The 26,992-nt window shown below is 41.7% G+C and overlaps 1 protein-coding gene across 1 annotated transcript in view; it reads left to right on the forward strand.

The window, feature by feature from the left end:
- The first annotated feature begins 473 nt into the window (after positions 1-473).
- The window catches only part of cacnb2b (calcium channel, voltage-dependent, beta 2b), a 28,216-nt gene continuing 1,697 nt past the window's right edge, over positions 474-26,992 (forward strand). Inside the window, exons 1-13 of the mRNA XM_034555400.1 lie at positions 474-521; positions 19,661-19,726; positions 22,043-22,165; positions 22,288-22,427; positions 23,539-23,597; positions 23,693-23,718; positions 23,992-24,072; positions 24,228-24,286; positions 24,385-24,494; positions 25,033-25,041; positions 25,416-25,567; positions 25,750-25,845; positions 26,481-26,654. Coding sequence (XP_034411291.1) covers positions 474-521; positions 19,661-19,726; positions 22,043-22,165; positions 22,288-22,427; positions 23,539-23,597; positions 23,693-23,718; positions 23,992-24,072; positions 24,228-24,286; positions 24,385-24,494; positions 25,033-25,041; positions 25,416-25,567; positions 25,750-25,845; positions 26,481-26,654 — 1,143 coding nt within the window. The remainder of the gene's footprint in view (positions 522-19,660; positions 19,727-22,042; positions 22,166-22,287; positions 22,428-23,538; positions 23,598-23,692; positions 23,719-23,991; positions 24,073-24,227; positions 24,287-24,384; positions 24,495-25,032; positions 25,042-25,415; positions 25,568-25,749; positions 25,846-26,480; positions 26,655-26,992) is intronic.

Raw genomic sequence — 26,992 nt, forward strand, 5'->3', positions numbered from 1 at the left:
TGTTTATCGAGGGACAGAGAGGGGCGAGGTGTGGTAGTGGGAGGGTAAATAAAAACAGGATGACAGATGAACCACCTGTCCTTCTGAGCACACGCATGTTAACACAAGAAGACACGCAAACCTTGCACGCACATCAGACAGGTGCACAGGACGGAACACAGAAGAGGCTGTGAGACATTTGGTGTCTGGATCACCTGAACTCACCTGAGGACATAACTCATGAGAGGGACCAGCCGCTGGAGCCCCAGGTGATCCTCCCCCCGAGAGAACCTGTGGACACAGGAGAGACATTCTCTTTTGGACCCCGAAGAGGTGGCAATCAGGTGGATCACCTGTGCCATTAGGATCCTGTGTATTAGTCTGGCCTGAGACGACCCGCCCCGCAGACTCCATCGCTCTGCCCCCCCCCCCCCCCCCCCCCCCACCCCCACCCCCTCCAACCCCACCCCACCCCTCCTCAACTGGATGCCTTGATGTATTGCTGTGGGCTGGGACACTGGCGGAGAGTGCAGTCCACATATGTAAGTGACCATCGCAATATGTTTTTGATCCCATAGCAACAGCGGAGTCTTGAGGCAGATAGCGGGGCGACACATCTGTGCGTCTGTGTAGTCACTTTCACAAACAACGCTGATGATTCATTCACATTCATAGCCAGGCGTCTTCTGCATCTGCAGTGTGTAAGCACAATAACACAAGCTGCTGTGAGTGTCTCCTACAACCTGTTATTCGCTCACTTCTCGGTGACGGTCTTTGTGAGTTTTCAGCCCGGCTGCAGCTTTTAAGGACAGATGGTGGTGTCATTGTCAAACAGCTCTCTGTATTGATCCGAGTACGAGACTTAACATGTATGTCATGGATTCAACAGTTTGATTTTAATCAAAGAGGAGGTGATTTCTAATACATGACAGCTGCTTAGAAGAGCTGTTCTCCTCACATCTGTCCTGGCTGAGCGGTCCGAAGGCGCGAGGGAGGACAGACAGGTGCAGTTATCTCATAACAGGCCAGTTCTTCTTAATGACAGAGAGGATCGGAGAGGACATCCACTTCTCTCCTCCACTTTATTTTCATTTCTTCTTGTCTTTCCACTTACTCCTTCTTCCTTTCCTTCCTTTCCTTGCTTTCCTTCATTTCCTTCCTCTCCAGTCCACCAGTCCGTTTGATGCTTCAGTTCAGTCATGGTTGCTTTTTCCATCACGTGTCCCCACAACCTCTTTTTAAGTGCTGTTGCAGCTGATAACTATAGAGTCTCAGAGCTGTGCATTGTGTGATGGCGCTGACTGCCGGGGACCCTTTTGCAGCCACATTCCCACATGAAATAGGCTTACTGTCAGCCCCCAACACTCAATGGGCTGTCAGCGCAAAGCCTCGGAGATTACCACATGCTGTTCTGCTGCGTGCAATGTGTGCAACGCATGCCCACCTCAGCAACAAGCCAGGAAACAAACTCACAGAATCAAATGAGCCACTCACTGCTAAAAGCAGTGACACATCAAGAAGTCAGTTTAGCACAAGTACAAACCCTGAACCGAACAAATGCATTTAAATGTAAGGAAAAAAAGCTAAATCTACAAAATGTGTTGTTTAGATGCACTTGGGCTTGATAAGATGAATGGTTAACATGCTTTTGCTAATTCAAATACATTACTCATCAGATATTTGTAATCCATTGGCTGACCTTCAGTCTTAAATTATGTAAAGAAATGTAAGTCACAACTTGGTTTATGACAGTGGTTCCTCAAAAAAGACTAGATTGCAAAATAAGAAAATAAACATATTTTAATTCCCAATTTATTTATTTTTTTCAGACTTTTCTTGTATCTTTGCTTTTTAATTATGGAATATTGTATAGCTTTCTTTCAACGTGCTTATAAAAACTATTCAAATGAAACAATCTTTGTAGGCAACATCACTCCAAAAAGGTGGAAAACAAGCAACAATAACACAACCTTCAACTTTTCCAGCATAAAATACGTGCCATTCATAATTAAAAAAAGATTATCTTCATGGTTGCCTGGCTCTAAAAAGGAGTTGAAGACATGTTAGTTTTATGAACTTGTTAAACCTTCAATAAAAGTAAAGACATTGCAGGAAAACTCAATGTTTCTCTTTTAAAAAAACGGTTCACTAATAGTATATTCACATTTTAGGCATGGTCGTTAAGCTTATTGTTCTGTTTGGTGTACTTCCATTTGACGCTGGATTTTTGTAATTATCCAACAGGAAAAAACATCCAGAGTTGCCAACTCTCTTACAATGAAAGTAACATGCGGCACTGGCTTCGAAAGTGGCTTCATCTCCTTCATAATCGTGATGAAATGATCATTATGACCCCCGTGACGAGCGATGAGTGCACAAGCAGAAAACAACGGGCAGGTGGCTTGTGCTTGTCGAGCCGAATGCAGTTATTAGACAGGCTTATTGTCCTCATGCAACAGCCGCAGATACTCTTTTTTCGGGTTTGAGCACTTGATGCATTAATTGCTCATAGAGTGTAATGAATATTTCAACAAATGTAACAAAAAACTTTATTATTACAAACCCCACCCTTTGAATTGATAGCATGCAAAGAGGCAGACAGGAAATATGGGGAGAGAGAAGGGAAGGATGACATGCAACACATCATATCGGTTCACGTGGGTTTGATTTCGAAAAGAATCGGAAACAAGCCCTTGTTTGGAAATCATTGCTTTTCTGTGCAGTAAATCTGTTTGAGCAGGTTCATATGGTTTGTTGATAATCACTTCACGTGAGTGTCGGTAGAGGCTTTAAAATGTAAATGGACAGATTACAGAAGTGATTTTCAGTAGTGACAGTGAGTTTGTCTCATTACCTGTTTTCTTCTGTCGCCGAGATTTTAAAATCTGATTAATGAAATGTACATTTAATTCTTCTCAGATATATCAAGGGTTAAATCTGAAGAGGAGTGTGTCTCTCTGGAGACACTGTAGCAGTTAAAAATGTTCTCAAAGCATGACCAGTATAGCCTGCTGACCTTTGTTTCATTTACAGGATATACACATGTCATTTCATGTGCCAGATGCAGCATCTCTTGAATGCTTTTGAGTGCAGAGGTAGTTGTGATTGCTCTCCTACTGTAGCCAGCAGCTTCTTTCTATACGGGCTGCAGATCCTTACAGCGCTAAGGTGGACTTTGATAATCACGCTGAATCAAAATCCTGGCGATTTGGTAAACACGCTGCAAGCTGGGCTCGGTATTGACCGGTTTCCACACTCAACACTCACACTGTTATTTTCTACTTCACTGGAGGCGATGGGATTGTAGATCACAGATGAGTATCTGTGGAGGACCAAAAAAGCTCTTTAGGGCTGCTCGGTCTCACCGATTTCAATATTTATTGATTTATTCGGAGAAAGGCATTTTTGAGAAGTAAAGGGACACGTTAGCTGTTGCAATTATTGTATTAAATATAGCCTCATGGACTAGTTTCAAGTTATTTCATGTCCTAAGGACAACAATTGAAGAGAAGCAGGTGTTTGCAATGAAAGGTTTGGGTCTCAGGCTTCCTGTAAAAAGGCTCATTAACTCCCCCCCCCCCCCCCCCCCCCCCCCCGACTGTAGATGTAGGCCATGTCCACACTACCACGTTTCCATTTTAGTTTGGAAAAGCTCCTGCTAACGGATACATTCGAAAACTCTGGGGTTACAGTTCTAGTGTGGACGGTCGTAAACGGAGAAGTTTGGAAACGATGACGTAGATACCCAAGTTCGCTACTTGATTGGGTCTTTCCCGGCTACCTGTTTGTCTGCCCTTTAAGCACAGACAGGAGATCAATCCTCTAATGTTACTCTTGTAAAGAGAGGTAATGAGTCATTTCCCAAAATGTTTAACCAGTCCTTTAAAAACACAACTTTTCTTTGCTTGGAGTGCAATATATTCAGGACTTAGTGGCTCCAGAGCTCCAAAGTCTTAAAACTGAGTTTGGGATTTGGGATTGATAGAGACATTCATCTGTATTTATTATCTCAGTTCATCTCTTCCTCTCTCTGACCAATCACTGCCAATCCCTGGATTACAAGAAATGTGCGATGACACAACGTAATCATTAAGAGTAGACACATGTGCTTTTATATCTTTTTTGGGAACGTTATGGAGAAATATTGTGTATTTCACAACAACAAATGTCTTTTTTCTATAAACTCATGTTAGGGATCAGTAACCTGCCCTCCAATCTGTGTCGGCCTCGTGACCTCTCCCGTCGTCCGTCCTCCTCCATCCTCACTCACTCTCTCACCATCCTGATATACTCATGATGCCTCCATCTCCCCAGCTCTGCTCTCCTCTCTCACATCTATTCATATTCATCCCACCCTTCCTTTTCCACTTCTCGTTTTCCATCCATCTCTTCTCAATCTCTCCTCTCCCAGATGTAAGGAGGGCAGGATTGGCCATTTGCTTGCCCCAGCCTCCGGCATCATGGAGGAGGGGCATCAGCCAGATGTTTGGTTGCATATTCATACAGGGTTTATGAATCTGAAGAGAGCAGACTGCCTGAAGGAGTAGGAAGAGTGGGATCCAGGTGGAAAACTGATGGAACTTTTCTGCATGTTCTATTTCTGCCTCTGACTGACACTTCTGGACTTATCCTACCTTTGTTTCCTCTTCTCACTCCCACTCCACCTCCTCCTTGAGTCAGTTTGGGATCATGTTTAGCTGGGTGTGATTGGAGGGCGACGCTCCAGGCAGATGTAAATCTGGTGAGTGTTGTTGGCATAGGGGGCGAAGCGGTGGAGGGCGTCAAATGAAAAGCGGGCTGCTGAAGGTGGACTGGGATCTGTGTGTGTTGGTGTGTGTGTGTGTGTGTGTGTGCGTGTGTTTGTGGTGTGTGTGTGTGTGTGTGTGTGTGTGAGGACGCTGAGCGTTTCAGGAGTCGGGCCCTCGACCTTTCCGTCTGCAAGCCATGTCAAGAGTGCCAAAGAACAAAAATGTCTCGTGGGTGAGTACTGCCTCTCTGGCTGGTAGGTGGGGGGAGGAGTAGACAGGGGATGGAGTGCTTTTTTAAATATTTCTGTCAGCCATATTTAATTTCTCATGATCAATGCTACATATACAATATATATATATATTTAGGAATTCCCACAGAATTGGCAAGATTCATATTAAAACATGTTTAATTCAGCTTAATTTAGGAAGCCAGACAGTGCTCTTCTGCTGCTTTACGTCATCCTGCCCAGCCAGCTTAGAAATAAAAGAGCATTCGCAAAAGGTGATGATTAGGCTCAAATCAGTGCGTCTGAAATGGGAGGGGCTAGCGTGCGCTGACAGTGCATGAAGGCAGTCATGAAAATACTTTTTTGGTTGCGTCCAATCGTAGGGAATGACTCTTTTTTTTTTGTTGATAGCAGATGTGTGGTTTCTATCTGTGTGGAGCTTTGCCTAAAATAGTGCGTGCCATCCATCTCTGCCTCAGCTTCTCACTTCTGTCCCCAGTTTGACAGCACACACACACACACACACACACACACACACACACACACACACACACACACGCACACACATTCTGGTTGTAAGAAGCTTAGGGACAGATGTTTGTTTATGTATGTGTGAGAGCACATGTGCACTTGAACACGTGTAGGGAGTGAGATGACCGGTTCTGTGAGAAGGCGTGATAGTGATAGTGATAGTGGCTCTCAACTCTTTGACTTGTGATCAGGGGAATATTATGTTTCTTATGTTTCTTCTTACCAAAGCAAAATACATTACCATGTTCATTCTGAGGCCGCTTTCACATTATGGCCGAAAAATAAAGCACTTCCTCGTCTCCCGCTCAGGATGTTAGTTTCTAACTACTTAATATTTGAATCTCTGATCAGCCGTTACCTAAATATCAGGAAACATAACTTTTGTAAAGACTGTGTGAATATTAAATCAGTTAATGATGAATCCTGAGGCTGACATTTCACACAGAAAACATTTTCAGTTTTGTTTCATGAGTGTTCACGATTTTGTTATTACGATATTATATTTAGGAATATCCTTATTCCCTTATTAATTGGCTGTCCGTCTTTAATTGAAGCAGTCTTGAGACATTGGTTAATGTTCAACAAATCTGAACCGCTCTGTATGTGTACTGTATGTGGGCTCAAAGTATTTATTGTCAACTGTTTTTGTGTGTTTGCATTGGATGAAAAATTTTTCTGAATACTTGTAAGTGTAGGGTTCCCACTTGCAGGTTCAGAAATAAATGCTCACTTCTTCAAAGGGAACGGTCAGACTGCCTTATGTAACGACTTTTCAGTTGCGCTTAGAGGGAGTCAAAGTAAGCAGGGACTCTGTTTGAGTGTTTTGTTGGCACTGGAGGAGCGCTGGCTCTCACTGGAGGAGATTTTAGGTGTCATGAAACAGATTTCGTAAAGCCCCAAGTCTGGTTCAATCCTAGGTCATGGGCTAAATGCTGGGACCTTCCCTTTGCGGTCCCTTTCTCTGTCACAGACGGTGTGACCTCTGATGGCAATGTCTTCCCCACTAGTAGAGAATTTGAGAAGGACATGTGTGCAGCTGTGTGTATTGTAGCCCCGGATGTGGCTGTGACCACAGAGGTCAGTGTCACAACTTCTTGCCCCACACTGTCACAGCCTGGCCCAGTGGATGTTTTCTTTCCGTTCTCAGTTATGCAACAGTCATCTCTGCCCCTCACCACCTAAAGTTCTCATTTGAGATTGTATTACTTCCCCGTATCGCCTGCCTGCCTGCCTGTCCGTCTGACAGGGCTCAGTGACAAATGGACCGAGCAGCTTTACTAACCTTTCGGCTGAAACGCGGAGGGGGAAGCGTAGTAACCCCTTAGCAATACCACATTGTAGAAATGAATTGTTGCTGCAGAATTTTTAAATGTCAGTTTTCACAACTTAAATAAAATATCCCAAAAGTAAAATACAACAAAACGGGCAAAAAAGATGCTGGCGAGCTCACCTGTAAGATGCTGGCGAGCTCACCTGTAGGTCGAGCAGGAGGCCGATAGCAATGGCAGCACCCCTCTGGAGGACGACCACGCAGATGGGACCCCACAGGAACACGGATATGAGATGGGTCCAGGTATCGGCCGGGCCGTCGACAGGAAAGAGTAGCAGGTGCTGGAGCAGGAACTGGCTTTGTGTCCGACTCTGAGTTGCTGGGCAGCGGAGCTGACAGGACGACCTCTGGAACAGCCTGGCATGGAGATAACAACGTCCAAAGAAACACTGGGTTTCATCTCGAGAAGCTGGCAGGTTGCTAACAGGCTGGGCGTTAACAAACTGGCAGACAAGAAGGATTGAGTGGTTTGCAGAAACCACTGCCTGAAGTACTGCTGCTGAGCAGGGATCTTTTCCAGGACGGGAGTATGCAAAAAATCTCCTTAAAAAACAGTTTTTGCTCTGCTGGGTGTACGTGTTGGTCACTTCGTACTGTTGTTGTTTGGAGTGCAGGAGTAGGACCCACATGCAGATACAAAAGGAGGCTGAAGGATAGCACAAGGATGTCCAACATGTCGTTAGCAAGCTGGCCAGAGATACACATTTTTGCACGCTTGTTGCAAAAATATATACATCCAAATAAAGTCCTCTGCCCATTTAAGCAGTAATTTCCCCAAGGCTTAGAGGACACAAATGATAATGACACAACTGTTCCCCTTTTCTCACTACTGGAGGCATATTTACAGTCATTTCAGAGATACAGGAGTGTAAAAGTCACCTCATAAAGTTCTTGACCAACAAAATCATTTTTCAGGGTCCATTATACTGTCACCGGAGAGCTGGCAGCAGAGGAAGGACCCTAGCACAGATGAGGACAGGCAGAATGGTCATTACCATCACTTCTAGTCATTCAATATATGTTCCTATTTATTGAGCAGTGGCTCCAGTTTTGCAGAGTGACCGCGTAAAAAGGATCAGTGTGACACCATTACAGATTATGGTTTGATTGCGGACATGAATTGAGAGAACTTAACCCAAAGTGTCATTTATCCTCCACACATTGTTTTATTTCAAGGGTTTGGCTTGAATTAATAAAAGTATCCTCGAGAGAAATAGATCCTTTCAATCATCTTGTGACATGGTTGGAGATGTTACTTTGGGTCTCTTGGGGGTGTCCCGAGCCTCAAGGTTGGGAACCATGCCTCAAGGTGCTTTACGCTGATATGTGCTTGTTCGCCCCACTGAAAGCAGTTCCACACAGTATTTTAAGGAACATCAGTGATGTGTGTGCGTGTGTGTGTGTGTGTGTGTGTGTGTGTGTGTGTGTGTGTGTGTGTGTGTGTGTGTGATACTTGGCAAGCACCGAGTTGTAAGCGTGTGACACTAAACTAATGTGTTGAAGGAGTATCACTATTTTGCTGTTGGGATGCTGATCTGTCTGTAGAGTTGTGTGCGACACAAAGGAATTATGCCGTGCTTTTTAATTTCATCTTTCTGTTTTGGAGCCAGTCCATTATAATACTCCTGTTTTTGCACAAACACACACGCGAACACACACACACACACACACACACACACACACACACACACACACACACACACACACACACACAGAGCCAACTCTGCTCAACGACATAAATGAGACACTCCACACTTTGCGTTGCGTAACAAGCACGGACGGTGCGGACGGTTGGACACCTTCTTGGTCTGTTCGGAGCGCGAGGTCACAGCGAGCGGTGCGCGGTGCAACAGATGCCCCACGGAGAAATAAGCCTTTAATACCCAAAGGACTCAGGAGAGGGTAACTACACTCAACTCACAATACAGACTTAAGTGAAACCCCTCACGCAGCTCATTGGTGTCTCCGGTCGTGTTTCTTGGGAAATATTTCTTCTTTACGCACAACACGGCGAACGTTATTGTGTTGCATTTAACGGCATCGTCGGATACATCCACCCGTTTTAGAGGTAAAACTCTGTCTCGTGGCACACTCGTCCATGTCTCATTCACTGGAGTCAGTTGAACGATAATCTGATCTGCTCGTTACAACCGTGAGATAACCCTCGTGGACCTCTTTGACCGCCATGCCGCCCAAGAAAAAGGTACAATATGTAGTATTCTGTTGTTTTCTTTGTGTGTGTGTGTGTGTGCGTGTGCGTGTGTGTACGTGTACGTGTGTGCGTGTGCGTGTGTGTGTACGTGTACGTGTGTGCGTGTGTATAAGTGGTAGGAGACACCATCTGTTGCACTGGGCGTTAATCCTTGTGTAAGGCCTTTCCACATCATTGCACTCAGTAAAACACAAGCTGCAGATCCACATGCTGCATGTATCATGTCATGTGTCTAGCTGAAAATCACAGGCTTCAGAGAGAGTTGCATAACCAATGGCTTGTGAAGATTAGATGCATTCAACCTCTTGCCCTTCTCTTCCACTCACTCTTGGACTTGCTGTCAACTCGCTGTAGTTTTGGAAGCAAACCTGTGCACATGTTTTTAATTCATATGTTAAACATGTAGCAGCAGCCGGTGGAGTCATGTTCCTCCTCCTCATGCTGTACAAGCTATCAATACACATACTGATTGTAACGTTTAATAAATAACACACGTTTTTTTCAGAATTTTCCTGAAAAAGTATTTAACTTACAATTAGATTCAATTACCAACATTAAACACATGCAGAGAGAGAACTGATATGTTTTGAAGGGTTGTTCAACAATATTTACTGGTGTTATGAAAGTTGTATCCAGAATCCTTAAAAACTATTCAAGCCATCTGGGTGAAGAAATATTCAGTCTGTTGCATAATAATCTTGATATTTGAGTTGTTGAACAATTCTTAGTTCTTAATCCAAAGAAAGATAATTGTTTGTTCACTTAATTTACCGTGAACCAAAATGAAAATGTTTAATCATCAGTGTATAATGTGTCTTCATCCATATTTTTATATGAAATTATGTGTTCTTTTGTGTTGTTCAAAGCGTGCAAGAGCTTGAGTCTTTCTGGCTACTTGCAGAGGGACTAAACTTGAGAAACAACAAAAAACTGCTCTTTTTTTCCAGCCCTACAACTCAACTTAAATCTCACCCTCTCATTTGTTGCTGCAGCATTTTCCAGTGAAAAGGCAAACAAACACATCACGGTATCTGCTGACTACCAAACAGAAGGCAGACCTAGTGGAGCATTGAGCATCTTAAGAGCATTTACCTTTCAGGGGACCAAAAACAGAGCTGTTCAGATACCATGTTTTCCTCCCCGATACTGCTTCTCATCTTGTGTATCGGTCAATATCAATACCAAAGTGCATAAAACAAATGTATATATATATATATATATATATATATATATATATATATATATATATATATATACATATATTATTGTTATTATTGTTATTATTTAACAGTATACTAATAACCCTTTATGGACGTGATATGAATGCACATGCACAGCACCGATCGGGCAGGTTCTAGTGGAGAATGTAACATTAGCCAGAGCTCGCAAAAATGTCAAAACAATGATAGCATTGTTGTTCAGCCTTGCTGTGGTTAAACCCCTTTGTAAAACATGTTTAACAGTGTGAAATGTTGCCTAAATACTGAAATGTTGCTCGCTCTGGCTAACATGACCATATCCACTAACTGTACCGTGCATGTGCAACTCTTAACAGTTGTCAATGTTGAGTTAATATCTTGTTTACTGGCCAGGAAATCATTAAGTGCAGGTTTAAGGGTTCTTGAAATACTTTCAGAACAACATTAATTACAAAACATTCTATTTTTTTCAAATATCTCTGGGTTTTGACTAAAACCGATCATGATCAGCTCTGTGACTTGAATGTGATGGTCTCAAAGTGCAGCTTGTGGAAGCCTCCCTGTCTCCGGACAGCATAGTCTGTGGCCTCCTGTCTTGCATTACACTGCGCTGGATAGTGCTGCTTGTTACCTAGAATAGGAAAAGCCTCTTAGTTAATGTGCCTTGGGGCATTACATCCAGGTACCTGCTCTCCTTCCAGACAGGAAGTGGAGCAATAAGGCGAGTAGACCTGTTTCCTTTGGGGTTAGGACGGTTTCCAAGTTGATGATAGAATTTTTTACAGTTTTATACATCAATCTTTTTTTAACCTCCCCCAAAAAAATTCTCAATGTTTTTTATACTGTAGAAGAGTGACAGAGATGACCGTTCCAATGTTAGTGGTGGTTCAATAATGCCACAGTGCAATAAGTGAGAGAAGATCATAACTGGAATGGTTGGCAAAATGTTTGGTTTTTTTAATCCTCCTTATAGCAGCAGTAATCATGTTGCATCATAATGTGCCATGCAGAAGAGCACAGAGACTTGCTATCTATGAACGATAAATGGGAGATGAAATGTATCTGTTACAGGGGCAAAGCAAGCCAGAAATTAAGCTGTATGGATGATATTAATGCAGCTATTGTATCTCTGTCTGATGACCGCAGGGAGCTTGAGATGTGCAGCTGCGTTGGCTGTCTGTGAGGAGGTTGCATTTGTCTCTCTCGCTCTAAATCCTGGATTGACGCATGCTATCTTAATCTCCTTACTCAGAGACAATCATGACTCAGAGAGAGAAGCCCAAATACTCAATCTCCCCCGCCCCCTGTAATGATTTTTTTTCCAATTTGGTCTTTGGTGCTGCAATTTTCTTCCAGGCAAATATTTTTTCTTTCTTTTTCATCTTCCTTCAAATGTGCAGATTCTCACTCTAGAAGTAAATGCGTTCTAAGAATAGTAGTCGACAGCAAAATTATGTGAAAGCCATATATAATGTTACAAAATATGTAACTCTTTTATCATTACATTTACAATCAGTGTAAGGCCAGCCAATAATGTGGTTATTATATAACCACGGGATACTTTAAAACTCAATGATTCTGAATCAAAAAACAAGTTTCATGAATAAGTTTCATATCAGCCTCGTTCTCCGCCTGCAGAAACGCAAAGTGGCGCGTGATGGATGTTGTACACAATTGGTAAGGTTTAGGCAAGAAATCTACTTATTCATGGGTTGAAAAAAGATCATGGTTTGTGTTCAAATTAAAAAATAACAAAGTAAACCAACTACCGTAACCGTAAAAGTCCTGTGTTTGTTGGACCCATCAGCAGCCCTCCCTCCCTCAGTGGACTTCTCACTCACATCTTGTTGTTCTGAGCGTCTAATAATGATGTTGGTGGAGTTACACTGGAGTCGATTGAAAGCCCGGTGCGTCTCATACAGAGTGGCAACCCACGGTTCTGACAAGTGAAGCCAATGTGGAAGTGTCTTCCCTCTATTGACCAGCAGGGGGCGACTCCTCTGGTTGCAAAAAGAAGTCAGTTTATACAGAAGTCTATGAGAAAATGACCAATGGTCTGAGTCGCTATTTTCAAGTATTCTTCAGTACAGCATGATGTTCATTTAGTAAATTATGATCCCATTTAGAGTAAAATAGACCATGAAGGTTGCTACCCTACCAGAGCTGTATACGACATCTCTACGCCGATCCTCTACAGTCCAAATAAAATACCTTCTGTTCATTGGTTGCCAAAAGGCGAGATGGCAGCGGCCAAATCGCCGAACTCGAGGCTTCACAATGGCAGTCCACACACCAATGGGTGGCGTCACGATGACTACGTCCACTTCTTATATACAGTCTATTGTCTCATACAGACACTTAAGTATCTTTTATCATGATATCAAGTAGCCAAGAAAATATTTTAAACGTGTCAGCTTGAAATATTAAAAGACAGCGTTTCCATCAAACCTATGAAGCCCACGTTAGCTTAATTAACTAGTTCGCTAAAGCTGTTAAAACCGGTCGCAGCAGTTGTCCACAAAATCCACGGCCGTCGACTATAAATAAGTTTGCTTTAATCTACCGCCGTCTGAATTCCAGGAGTCATTGTTTAAAAAGATGACTGATAATTGGAGTGTTCATGGAAAACTGCATTATGTATATGGGAGAAAGAAAAGCTCAACAGGTGTAGCGACAATACACTTTATTTTCGTAGCCACAAACTGGTGACATTCGTTATCATGCCACCCATCTATACCGTATAGACGTAAATCTTCTTCAGAGCAGCTCTTGATCTATAACTGGAGATCTAAAGGGCCGTGATGCAGCCTTTAACTCCACAGACGTAGGCTGGTGCCAAAGGGAAGGTGGCGGTGTCAGCCCGGCCATATCTGCTCTACGGCAGCATCAGGCAGAGGGCACAGAGCCAGTCTCCTTCAGACAGATGATGCAGAGCAGCTGATTAGTCGGGGCTTGGAGGAAACCGGACACACACACGGCTGCATGTTGATGAAGCAGATATAGAGCAGCAAAGAAATCAGCACACACACATTACAGTAAATGAGCAGCAGCTGAACTGCAAGAGGAATGTTACGGTTCGTCTGCAGCACAAGGAAATATGTATCGGCGAAAATGAGGAATTTGTGAACACCCGGGCTCCGTACCAGTGAGCTCATTGAAAATAGTCACAATTACATTTGTGACCCGGTCATGCTAGTAAACGCTGCTCGGGATGAATGCAGCGTTTTTGGTTCTTTTTGATACACAACTCCAAATCTACTGAAGATCACCAGCAAGATTTTAATGAGGCTTATTCATTTAAAAAGTATGTTTCTGCAGATCAACTAGAATATCCTGAGATACGAGTAAACGTATTACAGTTTTGATCTTTTCTCATGATAAATAATGTTCCTGTTCAAACACCAGATCAATGCACAGGCTGATCTCCAATAGAGTTGTGAATGGAAGGAGTCATTTTGGCATCCGCAGTTTTAGAAATAAAAGTTCTGTACATTCGAAGGAGAGACAATGTTAGGCAGCTGGCCGATGGAGGCGGTCTGAATCTTTTATCTGTAAATTCATGTAGGCATTTTTTTCTGCAGAATTTCTACTTGTGAGCAGCAACTGACCCACTATTGACTTGAAACTTGGCACACACAGATGAGACAAAAATGATGGGCATGTCACAGTATTTGAAAGAATCAATAATAACATGTAGAATAAAGTATATATATATATATATATATATATATATATATATATATAATTTTGTTGCAGTTTGACCAAGATTTAAAATCCATTGATCCATCGTTTTATTCTTTTAAACACATGGACAAAGGCCAAAGAGCTGCTCATGCTGGAGCTGCTTTGTGTGCTGAGGTGGAAACTCTCTACCCAAGTTGTCTTTTCGCAGCTACCAAATGAGAAATGGATAACAGCAGCACCTGGAGAGCAGCCAGCAAGGAGCAGGACGCCTCAGGGATGTGACATAGCGACACACACACACACACACACACACACACACACACTTCACCTTTAAATACAAACAGACTAACAGTGCCCCTTCGCCCCCGTGGAGTTACATGTTTGACTTTGAGTTTTGATGTAGTGCCAGCTTGAATGACACTTTACCGTTAGTTGTGTGACGTCTTCCACTGTGAGAAGTACAGCAGCAGTGATGCTGAACATTGCCAAGTTGACTTAATTATACTGACATTCTCTACGGGAGATGTCAGTGGTACTTCAATAGCTCCACTATCGATATAATTGACGTGTACGAATGCACGATACTTCTCCCGTCGGTGGAAGTCATTTATGTCTACATGGCATATTTTTTTGTCAATGGTCGCCATGGAAACGTCTCCCCATTTTGTTTGGGGGGGGGGGGGGGGGGGGGGGGATGTGCAGAAGGAATGGTATCTTCAGTGACACAACCTTATACTGTCTGCTGCATTGGATGATTGCTACGTGTGCTTGGGATATTGTCAAGATGGAGTCTTCAATTAATAAACTCAAGACATTTAGGGGCTTTGCCTACAATGGAGACGATGGAGGGAGCACAGACAGCTGTCACTTAACCAGACAAAAAGCACAGTTTAACTATATTTACTGAACCACTTTTGAACAGCAAATGTGAAAATGTTACGTTTGTTTTAATCATCCATTCGCTGTTTTAAATGCCTTTAATATGGATTTTGTAATACCTCGACGGTAAAGCAGTATATAATGTGTTAATCTCACAAACCTTTGCCAAACCAACTATTTGTTTCTCATCTAGAACGACATAATGCTGTTTGAACAAACTTCAAATGAAGTCTTTCTGACTTCTCTTGACAGACTCAAGACCAAACATGTACAAGACACACAAAGCTGAGATGAATGCGTCATTGTAAGCGTTTGCAAACAGTGCGTTTTGGTTTTACAAGCGAAAATTTCCAGGATGAGGACTAACTTTGTTTGGTTGGGTAGTTTAACCCCCCTCACTTTCGATGAAGAGCAGGTTCCCTGAGCTTTTCAATCATCAACATCCAGTTAGGACTGACCTGAATAAATCAGTGAAGTAACGGGAAGGTTTCTCAAGTGTTTAAATTAAATGCTCCCAAATCAATTGGACCTCGTTTTTTTCCTTTGCACCAGTATTTTCCGCTGCAGTATGTTTCTGTTGGTCTAAACAAGCTCATGTGGGAAGTTGACTTTGCTGTGTCCTCTTTTGTTTCAAGCCCATTAAGCACGATACAAGTGACGCAGGGCTTTGAGACAATTTCTGTATTTAGCTTATTATATCAGACCAAATAACATGTCGTAAAATTAGAGATGTTGTCAGTAAGATCACTTTGTGAGTTTAACTTCACATTTCTTCAGTTCTTCAGCTGCTCAAACGAATCAAACAATATAATGGTAAATCTGATCAATTTGGAAGAACACATTTCTATCTCTCATGCAAACATAAGCTCCATCTCAGCCTGTCTTTCAGACCTGGTCCAGAGTTCAGTTTGTCCTCTGGGGAATCGCAGTGCTCATGGCCAGCCAGCTGGCTCCTGGTGACTCGATGGTTCTGATTATTTCAGTTTAGAGATGGAGTCCATCTCCCCAATCAAAAGCTGTTTTCCTAATGTACTCACTCCCCTGGCGAGGGCAGAAAGAGCTGTGTAAACGCTTTTTAGCAGGAAAGGAGTCACCTTCAGGAAGCACACGACAGAAAGTGGCTTTAGTTGTTCACCCACCTTCCCTCCCAACTGGGAGGGGGCAGAAGGGGATAGGAAGTAAGGAAGTAAGGGGGGTTGGAGAAGAGATGGAGAGGGAGGGTTTAATAAAGAAGTGGGTAAAGAGTTTTATTAAAAGACTGAATTGGAAAATTGAAAGAAAGGGCTTGATGTAAACAAAATAAATAGATACAACAGCAGTATTATAGCTTAGAATTATGTTTGGTATTATTGGTCAATAAAGAGGAAGTTTCCTCTAACTGAACTAAATCCCATGATATTTTTGTTATCACATAAGGTGCTCTGTCAAAAATAATAATACAGGAGCAAGTAATATTTGTCTGTCACGCTGATTGTTTTTGTCAATCATCAGTTCAACTTTTGAGAAGCTGGAATCAGAATGATTTGGCTTTTTTTTGTGCAAATCATCAGTTTCAGATGATTCTTTTGTTAAATAGTGATTCGAAAGACAAAAAAAAAATAATGATTCGAAAGACATTCAAATTTGTTGTTGTTTTTAAAGTATAATAATTACTCTTGCTTACAGACAGCCGAGCCATCACAATAGCTACCATTTAACCAATATTTAATCATGCCAGAATGATGTGGATACATTATAATCTGTGTACAGATTCAAAAACAATGATGCAATAAACAATAAAAGCGAGTTGATGATTCACAGAATTATTTGCCGCTCTTCCCTTCAGACATTTCTAAATCACCTGCAGTAGAGCTCAACATTGTTTAATAATTCAGCCGGGGCGTTTTGTACTATTGGCTGGGTGACATTGGCTCGCCGGAGAGGCGGGTGCTGTGTGAGCAGATGTCTACACCCGTCATGGGTAAACAGAGAGCCATGCCTGCGGGGGAGATTTCCTTCCTCCTCATCATGTTGAAGTCTCTCTATACATCCTCCTGCTTCTGTGACTAATTCTCCCCACTAATTACAAACACTATCCCACCACCTTATTAGTATATGTATGTCATGTCTTCATCCTTCCTGTCATATTATTTAATGGCCTTATTTGCCTCGAAGGTTATTTCACTTTTCGCTTTTTTGTTCTCTCCTCTGTCAGAGACATTTTATTGTCAGATGAGCTTTTTTGAGATATTGGCCATTTCTATTTGCCTTTTTTTCCCGACACAGTTGAACATTTATAGTGACAGTCAGGTCTGCAGAGAGAACTATTGGTTCCAGCCTGCCCTCCGTCCTGGACTTGTACACCTCCAGAGTCAGGAAGCGGGCTGGAAAGATCACTGCAGACCATCACACCCTGGACACAAGCTGTTCCAACTCCTTCCCTCTGGTGGGCTCTACAGAGCACTGTACGCCAAAACTACCAGACACAGGAACAGCTTCTTCCCACCGGCCATCTCTCTGATGAACAATTAATCACCTCCATCTGCACTACTTGCACTATCACCACGTTCTGCACTACATCCCCAATTCATTGTCACTGATGTTGTTTATATATTGTACATACATGTTGCTACCCTGTTGTCTTTAATGTCTTTTTATATTTATCCTGTCATTTGTAATTTAAATATGTATGTACTACAAGAGCCTGCGTGTAACCGAAGTCAAATTCCATGTATGTGCACACATAATTTGCTCTCTGCTGGTTGAGGTTTGAAGAGTGAAAACAGACACATGACTCTCTGTAAGAAACATAAAATAGGAAAGCCCTCTCTCCTACAAACCACATGTATGTTCGAATAACTCGTAAATTAAAACATAATTGCTGCCTGGCCGACTTTCCCTGGCAACTTTTGTTGCAGTCCAGGAAGTGTAACATCTCGGCTAATAAAAGTGCAACGTATGGTCCTGAGAAATTGAGGGCATGGCAGTTTTAAGTGACTGGTGGGTCCCGTCTCAGGTTGCTTGCTGCTAGATGTCTGCAGTGCTGCACCGACTGGACCGGCCTCAGCTCCACCGACAAGCCACCTCCATTTTTAGAGTTTGTCAAAAATAAACATACCAACATCTCCAAAGCTCAATAATGAACACGTTGTTTTGTTTAAGCTGCAGAAAAACAGAAATGTAGAGACGACAGTGTAGTGTAGTGGTTAGTGTAGTGTTAGTAGGTCTCTGTAGTGTAGACTGTAGAGTTTTAGACAAAAGTATCTGCCAATGAATGTAACATATGTACTGTTCAGCACCAACCGGGTTTATTATGAAAGTAGGGTACACATTACAGTGTTAACATGAAATAAATGACATATAGTGTAAAGCATCATGGCCTTTACCGACAGTTCATATCATTAATATACACAGAATACCTCTATTGTTGTCTTCATCACACTGGAAGTCACAGAGGACTCTAGACTGTGTTGTTAAAATGCTCCAGACTGAGCCGACTGTCTACAACCACGGAGCTGATTTGTGACTTTGGGATGCAAAGTGTGTATCTTGAGAGACAGATTGACGCAGAGGCCCGTGCCACCTCTTGGCTATGACACAAAGGACATTAGTTATCATGTTTTTTAGGGGACAATCTAATCATCGGGACACATGGCGCATAAACCTGAGCGTCACAGGAGGGATCTGCTGCTATACTTTGTGACAATTAGAGGCAGGAGGCTTCGAGGGAAACATAAAGTAAACGAGAAGCATGTGTTCCAAAACTTAACTGCTGAGGATAATTAGAAACAATACCAAATACGGTTGATCAGAAAGGGTGTAATGGAGAGACACCGGAGCCTGCAGCAGCATGATGCTCCATTAATTAACAATCACTCATGTTCAAAAAGAGCATTACAATAATAATAATGTCCTAAACCGAATGTAAAACAATTTGCATCATATGCTTCAAAGAGTACAATAATATATATTTAAAAAAATCTGTGAATCAAATTCCTTTAATATGAGTGGAGTAATTAAGCAAAGCTGTGACATCTGAGTACGTGGACCAAACATCCTCACTTGAATGAATTTAAAGGGACACCAATGTTGTAACGTGTACGCTGTAATGCATCCGTACCACCATTAACAGTAATTGAGCAGTACATTCAAATCAATTATATCGATAGTGGAGCTATTGAAGTACCACTGACATCTCCCGTAGAGAATGTCAGTATAATTAAGTCAACTTGGCAATGTTCAGCATCACTGCTGCTGTACTTCTCACAGTGGAAGACGTCACACAACTAACGGTAAAGTGTCATTCAAGCTGGCACTAAATCAAAACTCAAAGTCAAACATGTAACTCCACGGGGGCGAAGGGGCACTGTTAGTCTGTTGTTTTTGGTCAGAGAGGAGCCTGTAAGAGCAGTTGTTATAATAATAATATTGTTGTTTTGGATGAGCCTGCATTGGTACTACTAGTAATAATATTTAACTCAATTAATGTAGCACCTTTTATACAGGGGGAGTAGTTCAATTTCAACATTTAATGTCCACCTCTTATATATATTATGGAATACCATAGTTTTGTTGTACTCTATGCTTTCTCATCTGATTGATGTTTTGATGATGAATTTAGGATTTGTATGTATTGGAAAGATTAGTCTTTGTATTTATTGCTTTTCTGAATTACTCTTGCCACAGATATATTGTTTATATCTTGTATTATTGTGTGTATTGTTTTATGTAACTTGATTTTTAATCCCAACATTTAATCTTTGTGTTCTATTGTTTTTCCAATCAAAAAAGGATTTTCCTCAAAGGTCTTTAATACAGTTCAATGCGCAACGATCACACCGCCGCAGAGAATTGATCCAACTGATTGCCGTTGTTCTCCATCTGTCCTGCAGGGAGAGCGTCAGGACTCAGACGTTGTCGAGGAAAGAAACGCCCAGGTGCAGCTGGAGAAGGCCAAGGTACTTTCAAACTATTGCATCACGGTAACACCACGACCCGACCCCACACGACCCCAACGCGACCCTCACAGAGCGGCAGCCCTCAAGGACACGATCACATCACGGACAGGGAACACAGACACCAGGACATCGGATTAGCCGAGCAATATTCTACTATTAAAATGAGACATCGCATCCTTCATCCTTGTCTTCCCTTTGTACGCTCGGTGTCTGGCGAAGGATAATAATAATGACTGCTGATTCAGTTCCACACTTTCTTCGGCCGACCAGTAAAATACATTTCCACTGAAAGAAACCAGTCGACAACAACAATTCAACAGGACAATGAATTAAGTTTAATTGTGATACATGTGCCTGCTCTACTTGCTAAAATGATATACAAGGGAAATAATCTCTAATCCAGTGGCATGTGAGGTGAGGGAAAACACTTCATCTCATTATAATATTGTAATAGTACTATTGTACAATTCAAAGTTATTTAAGTAGACTTCTTAAAGCATTATTTTGAATACATTCTTTACTTATCTATTAGTACACAATTGCTTCATTTGAATGTGTTTAGTGTCCTGAAGAGCCCTGAGATTTGAGATATGTCTTAAAAATTAACATGAATGAAGATTTATTTTGTGCAGCAGAAATGTTTCCTCTCTTCTTTTCAAGCATAAGAATGAATTTAACAGAATCAACACAAAGAATTGTAATGAAACCACTTTGGCTGTTAATTAAATGTATGTAACACCAGGTGCATCCAGAATGTGCCTGCTAAAGGTGAACATTTAACAGTCGAGCAATATTGATATAAGAAACACATAGGTAGCATTTAGGAATAAAACACGTTGCACATAAATTAAAACAAGCCAAATAAGGAATACATTTGCAAATTTGACCGTGCAAGGAAATAAAAAGTGCTGCAAATACAGAAAATGCAATTTTATTTAAATTCAAGTGTTTCTTTCTTCTTCTTTTTGTTCTTCTATAGATCATTCGGGGTCTTTCACTTGGTTATTTGCATACAAAGTTCTTCCAAGAATGATAAAACAACATGAAATGATATATATGCTTGTGTTAGTAGCAATACGTTGTGCCCTCTGAGCCTCCTTATGTAATACTGTTATGTCATAACAAAGCTCATGCTGTATCTGAGAAAGTGGAGTGCATTTTAGAGAGAAGTAAGTCCCAATTCTGCCAAATTTGAAAAGCAGGTTGAAATATTGCACACCTGTTGCCAGAACGTCCCCAGCTCTGGTTTTCGCTGTTTCGTGTGCAGACTTACATACTTACAGAGGGCGGAGTATGCATTGTTCGCCAACATAATGGCCATGACGGTCATTACACTAATATATAAAAATATCCCCGCTGATACCAAACTCTTGCCCCCTCTTTTCCTTCTAAGCAGCGCCCGTTGATAGACGTCTCATTGAATATTGAATTAAATCCCCCCATACACAGATTTAATGCTAGTGCCATTGCTGCTCTGCATTTAAAGCGGCCCCTCCCCTTCTGACTCCACGATCTCTCCCACCGCCTCCTCGTTCCAAAGTGGAGTAATTAGCAGCTTGATCTGCGTGCTGCTGACAAAATACTCTGATAGGATTACACCACCCACAGGCCGAGGTCAGGAGGAAGCATACGGCTGTGACGCAAAGAGGAGGACGCAGTCTGTGTTTTTCAAAGCAGACGTCTTGAGTTTACATTTAAATTAAAGTGTTGTCATACAGATAAAAGAAGAGGTGTCACTAATGCTATTAAGGATGCCTCCAAGTAGCTGTGACAGCATGAACAATACCAGGACTCTAAAACTGGAGCAGCGAAAGTGAAAGATGCAAATATTGCTTTTCTCCTTGTCACCAGCTGAGTTCTGAATATTGGCAAGATCTTTTCGAAATACCTTCATATGTAGACAGTTTTACATTAGTTATTAATCTCCCTTAAATATGTACTGTCAGGTCAAATGATACAATTTACAAGCTATTAATCTGCAAGGCGGTTTTGGCAGTGGGGAAACCGACGATGCTAAATAATGTTTTTAAAAGATCTTACATGGTTTTATACATACTGAACTATACACAAACCATTTATTCCCTAGTTAACAATCCCACCAATGCTTCAAAAGCACATTTGTTTCATGTTTCAGTGAGAACATTACTTCCAGTTCTCCTTAACAACATTAATTGTTCCCGGTTGTGAGATGTGTAGATTCATTCTAACATCTGAAATGAATCATTGAAATTGAAGTGAAAAATGAGATTTTGTTTGTGTGAAACTGTGTCGGCGAGTGATCACATTTAGTTACGAACACGTGTCCCGTGTCCCCAGTTCAAGCCGGTTGCATTTGCAGTGCGTTGCAACTTCTCCTACACACCAGCAGACGACGACAACGTCCCCGTGCCGGGCCAGGCCGTCACCTTTGAGGCCAGAGACTTCCTCCATGTCAAAGAGGTTGGAAACACACACACACACACACACACACACACACACACACACACACATACATTACTGAGTCATTGCAGTAATGTGAGCCAGGCCTTGGATTGACATTTGTCTTTCTTTTTGATAAGCAGAAGTTTAACAATGAGTGGTGGATCGGCCGGCCCGTGAAGGAGGATAGTGTTGTGGGCTTCGTCCCCAGTCCTGTCAATCTGGAAACCATCCTCATCAGAAGAGAAGTGCAGGCGAGAAAAGCTGCCAAGGCCCTAGCCAAGTATGTACAGCACGTTTCTCTTTTCCACTGGCTGCAACACAACAGGGTCACAGACGAGCACACGAGCCCATGCTGCTTTGTGCTGATTTATCTTGTAATCCTAATAATAATCTTTATTGGTCCAGACAAAAACATGAATACAGAGGATTGTATGGCATTTTCAGCATTCATCCGATGCTCTTTCGAAACATCCACAGATTAGGCAAACTACATTTTGACCAGAGAGGTGTAATCAGTGGGAAAGGGTCACACCAGGAATTGTTATGTTGACGGAAGTCTGGCGGGATCAAACCGCATGCTGCACTGTGGCCAAAATGAGCTGAGGGCCTCAAATGACCCCTTTTTTCTCTCACTCTCTATGCATTAGTGTCCAAAATATCCAACAAATGTAATTCACACAGTTAGGGTTGAGTTGTGGTCAAAGTAAAGTCATTTTTTATCTATATATATTTAAATGTGCACCTTTCCTTCAACCTAACCAAGTAGTTTTGTTCCTGAAACACTGGAGGGGCTTGCCCAGGCTCACAGATCGCTTGTGTTGCTGGACATTTGTAGGAAAACAATCACGAGCATTAAGAGCAAGAGCCAGTTACCAAAGACGTTGGAAGTACTTTGAGAAGTAGGAATGTTTTCCTTTTGTTGAGTCAGTAGGTTGTTTTACTCCAATCAGTCTGGCAGGCAGGAAGATTCACTCTGGACTGAAGGATTTTGACTTGACCCAGTTAGGCTGAAAGAAACTCATCTAGAGGATCTTGGACATTTGGCTTTAGTGGCAACTGTGTGTGCTGAATAACTTCAAGGGATTTACCCTCTAAGCTTTATATAGCGGTGTCTTATATAAGTAGATCTGTACGCACACATTATTTCATAGCTTAGATACTAGTGCTCTATTTTCACCATAGATGAGAGATAGATAGGTTACAACTTTATTGATCCCACACTGGGATATTCTAATGTTACAGCAGCAGTTGCAGTGATCACGTTACATTATGTTGTGCTGGTGTTAAAAACTAAAGTTTTAATGACTGAAACATTTTTACTAAAGAAGAAGGGCCTGTGTGTCTTTAGTTGGGAAGATATGAGTGTATTCACGATTGCTCTCTCATTTCAGCAAATCCACTCAAGTAGCTCAAGATATGAACGCAAAGAAATATACTCCTCCATCCCAAGGTAAGTGTGTGTGTGACGCCAAAAAATAAATAAATCAAAAACATGATTGGTGAGTTAATATTAGACGCCTCTCTTATCGTCCTCTGCATGAACAGCCAATCAGCAGGTGAAAAAGAAACCGGTAAGCAACCCAATGTTTGTTGTTCTGTTGACATCTCTTTCAACTCATTGTTACTTATACAGTAGATAGTCCCAAATACACAGTCTAATAAACAGTTTTGATCACCCTTTTTTAAATTATTATTATTATTATTATTATTAAGAGGTTTTTACAATAAAATGGCAAAAAGAAAGAAGATTTCATCCATGTTCACTCTGTTTGCACCGTAGGAAACATGTTGCATCAGCAGTATCTCATATTCTGAATGAAACTTGTGCTTCTTTGTGGCTGTAGGGGGAGCAGGTGTCTATGTATGACGTAGTGCCTACAATGCGTCCTGTGGTTCTAATGGGACCATCACTGAAGGGCTTAGATGTGAGTCCGCCTCACACACATCATCTAAGTTGCTTTTGACTTGTGATGGGTCTAAGATGCTGTTAACCTGAGATACCTAATACATATTGGTATTTGTGTTGAACTTGCATAGAGGAGAACGTTATTTAAATTACATGTTTCATGTGTACTTGCAGGTTACAGATATGATGCAAAAAGCACTCTTTGACTTTTTAAAACATCGATTTGAAGGCAGGTAAGTTCTGATTTAATTCTCCAGTGTCACACCTTTCATCTGTAAATAAAACACAATGAAACTGTGTAACAAACCCTGTTCCTCTGTCTCCTCTCTAGAATTACTATTACACGGGTCACAGCAGACATCTCTCTGGCTAAACGCTCCATCCTCAACAACCCTGGGAAAAAGGCCTTGATGGATCGGTCGAACACTCGCTCACATTTAGGTACATCATCCCAACCTGGCGCTATGGTTGTGTAGTAAATTGTCTTTGACACCACTTGTATCTGTTTGGAGAGCAAGACATTTGGGGTTTACCTCATCAAGCAATTCAGATAGCATCAGCAACAGAAAAGTAACTTCTAAAATAACCTCTTGTAATTGTCTTAGCTCTCTTATCGTGTTGTCCCTGGTGGCAAACTTCACCCACTTGCAACCCTAATTAGGTTAAAACAAGCAATTGATTCTATCTAACTCAGCTGAAATTGTCTGGAATTCTCATGATGTGATTTTGTTTGTTTATATACTGCAAAGCTGATCTTTTATTCAAAGGGATGCTACAGTCAGAGAAGATCAAAAGCGGAATAGTTTGACATTTTGGGAAATATGTTTGTTTTCTTGCAGAGAATGGGATGAGTAAATCCATACCACCCATTATGTTTGTGTGCAAATCATGCAGGTTTACAAAAAAAACAAAACAGAAGGGGGATAAGATTTACTTGGTTTTCTCTACTCTTGTCTTTCTCATTGCTCTCTCATCCCAGATGCTGCCGGTAAGTATGACTGAAAGCACTGGTAGTCGTGTCTGTTTGAATGCTCCACCTTCCCTCATTACCTCATCAGCACCATAAATTCACTGTTATGTTATTGATATTTGTCAGTACAGCCAGTGGCCATTTATTAAAATACCTCTCCCATGTGTGCAATGCATCCTGTTTCTCTTAATAAATATAGACAGATACATTTTTTTATTTTTTTATTTACATACCAGCTCTGGTAATGCAAGTACATAAATAATCATTAAAAATGGCACACAATGGCATTTCAAATCATATTTCAAATATAAATATAAATGAAATATGTACAGCGGATTGTGTTTCCTGGATCTCAGGTGTCAAAGTTGTGCTTTTCCTCTCTGCTCATCCAGCCCAGATCCAGGGGGAGGTGGAGCGTATCTTTGAGCTCGCCCGCAGCCTGCAGCTGGTGGTTCTAGATGCAGACACAATCAACCACCCCATCCAGGTGTCCAAGACCTCCCTGGCACCGATCCTCATCTATGTCAAGATCTCCTCAGCCAAGGTGTGCTTCGCCAGAGACCTGCACCTTCTTTTGGACGGACTGTTCCTCAGTTCTCACAATATCTTTATACTTAATGTATAAAAAAACAAACATGATCCTGTAAAATGCCAACAGTCACCATAACCTTTCGTTTTTCTTTCTCTGCCTCTACCTTTTTTCCTCCCTCCTTCTTCTCACTGCAGGTGTTGACGAGACTGATCAAGACCAGAGGGAAGTCACAGACCAAGCATCTTAACGTTCAGATGGTGGCAGCAGACAAGCTCGCCCAGTGCCCTCCGGTGAGTGCCATCTAGTGGTCAACCTGTGAAAGCTGTGCAGTGGTAGCTGCTGTTCAGTAATACTGCATTTTATATTGAATAGATGAATGAAAAGATATTAGATATTTAAATTGTTGCACATAATTATACATTTGGCTCTGTAGTTTAAGTTGTACTGTAGCACACTGGTAATAACTATCCAGAAAATGTAAGAAAACAGAATTGAGTTTGGTGCAAACTGGAAATACACTAGCGGCCCCTTGACTTGTATGCAGGGCCGTGACCACCATCGATGACAGTGACATCATGTCCTCTGTATTTCTTGCAGTATATTCACAATTTCAAAATGTGATGTGATGTGAAATTATGAGGCTGAAGCCAGTATTTTTAGACTTAGGGTTGGTGCCCATGTTGTTGACTACATTGTTGACTACAAGTTTTTTCTCAATTCAAATTTGAAGTTATTTGAATCTCATTGCAAGACCTAAGTTATTACAAGAAGAGTGGTATGTTTAAATCCCACCCACTCATGCCACATTATCAGTGATGGCGCAGATTACACTTTAAACTACTGTCTCAGTTACAGGGTGTTCTTTTGATTGTTTCCTGCTGTTGGTCTTTTATTTATTCCTATCCGTATTCTCATTTTCCTGTAGGAAATGTTTGACGTCATCATAGATGAGAACCAGCTAACTGACGCCTGTGAGCACGTTGCTGATTATCTGGAGTCGTACTGGAGAGCCACTCATCCGCCAGAGATGGAGCCTGCCAACTCACTAGTGGCCCAGCTAGCCGGGAATACACTGCCCACCAGTCCTTCAGCAATACCGGTACATGAAACACAAACACATATGTCCAACTACGTAAACAATAAAGGGATTGGATTTAATATCATTCGCAAACATCTCATCCGGTCGGTGAGTCTGCTGAATGTGGGGAAAAACATTTTCATAGTAAATTATTAGCGCAGCAGGAATGTAAATGTTTCTAGGCAGAGGAAATGCACAGTGCGCTACATCCGTACTTGTTTCCATTTATTCATCTAACATTTTCATTTCGTTTTTCCTCATCCTACTCCACTGGGAAGTTAAAGAAATGAAATAGGTCTGCCTCTGGTGAGTGAGATGCCTTCAAATGAACTGCAGTAGCTGAGCTTTCACCACAGTAA

The sequence above is a fragment of the Cyclopterus lumpus genome, chromosome 17 (genome assembly GCF_009769545.1).
Source record: "Cyclopterus lumpus isolate fCycLum1 chromosome 17, fCycLum1.pri, whole genome shotgun sequence".
In the NCBI taxonomy this organism is placed as follows: Eukaryota; Metazoa; Chordata; class Actinopteri; order Perciformes; family Cyclopteridae; genus Cyclopterus; species Cyclopterus lumpus.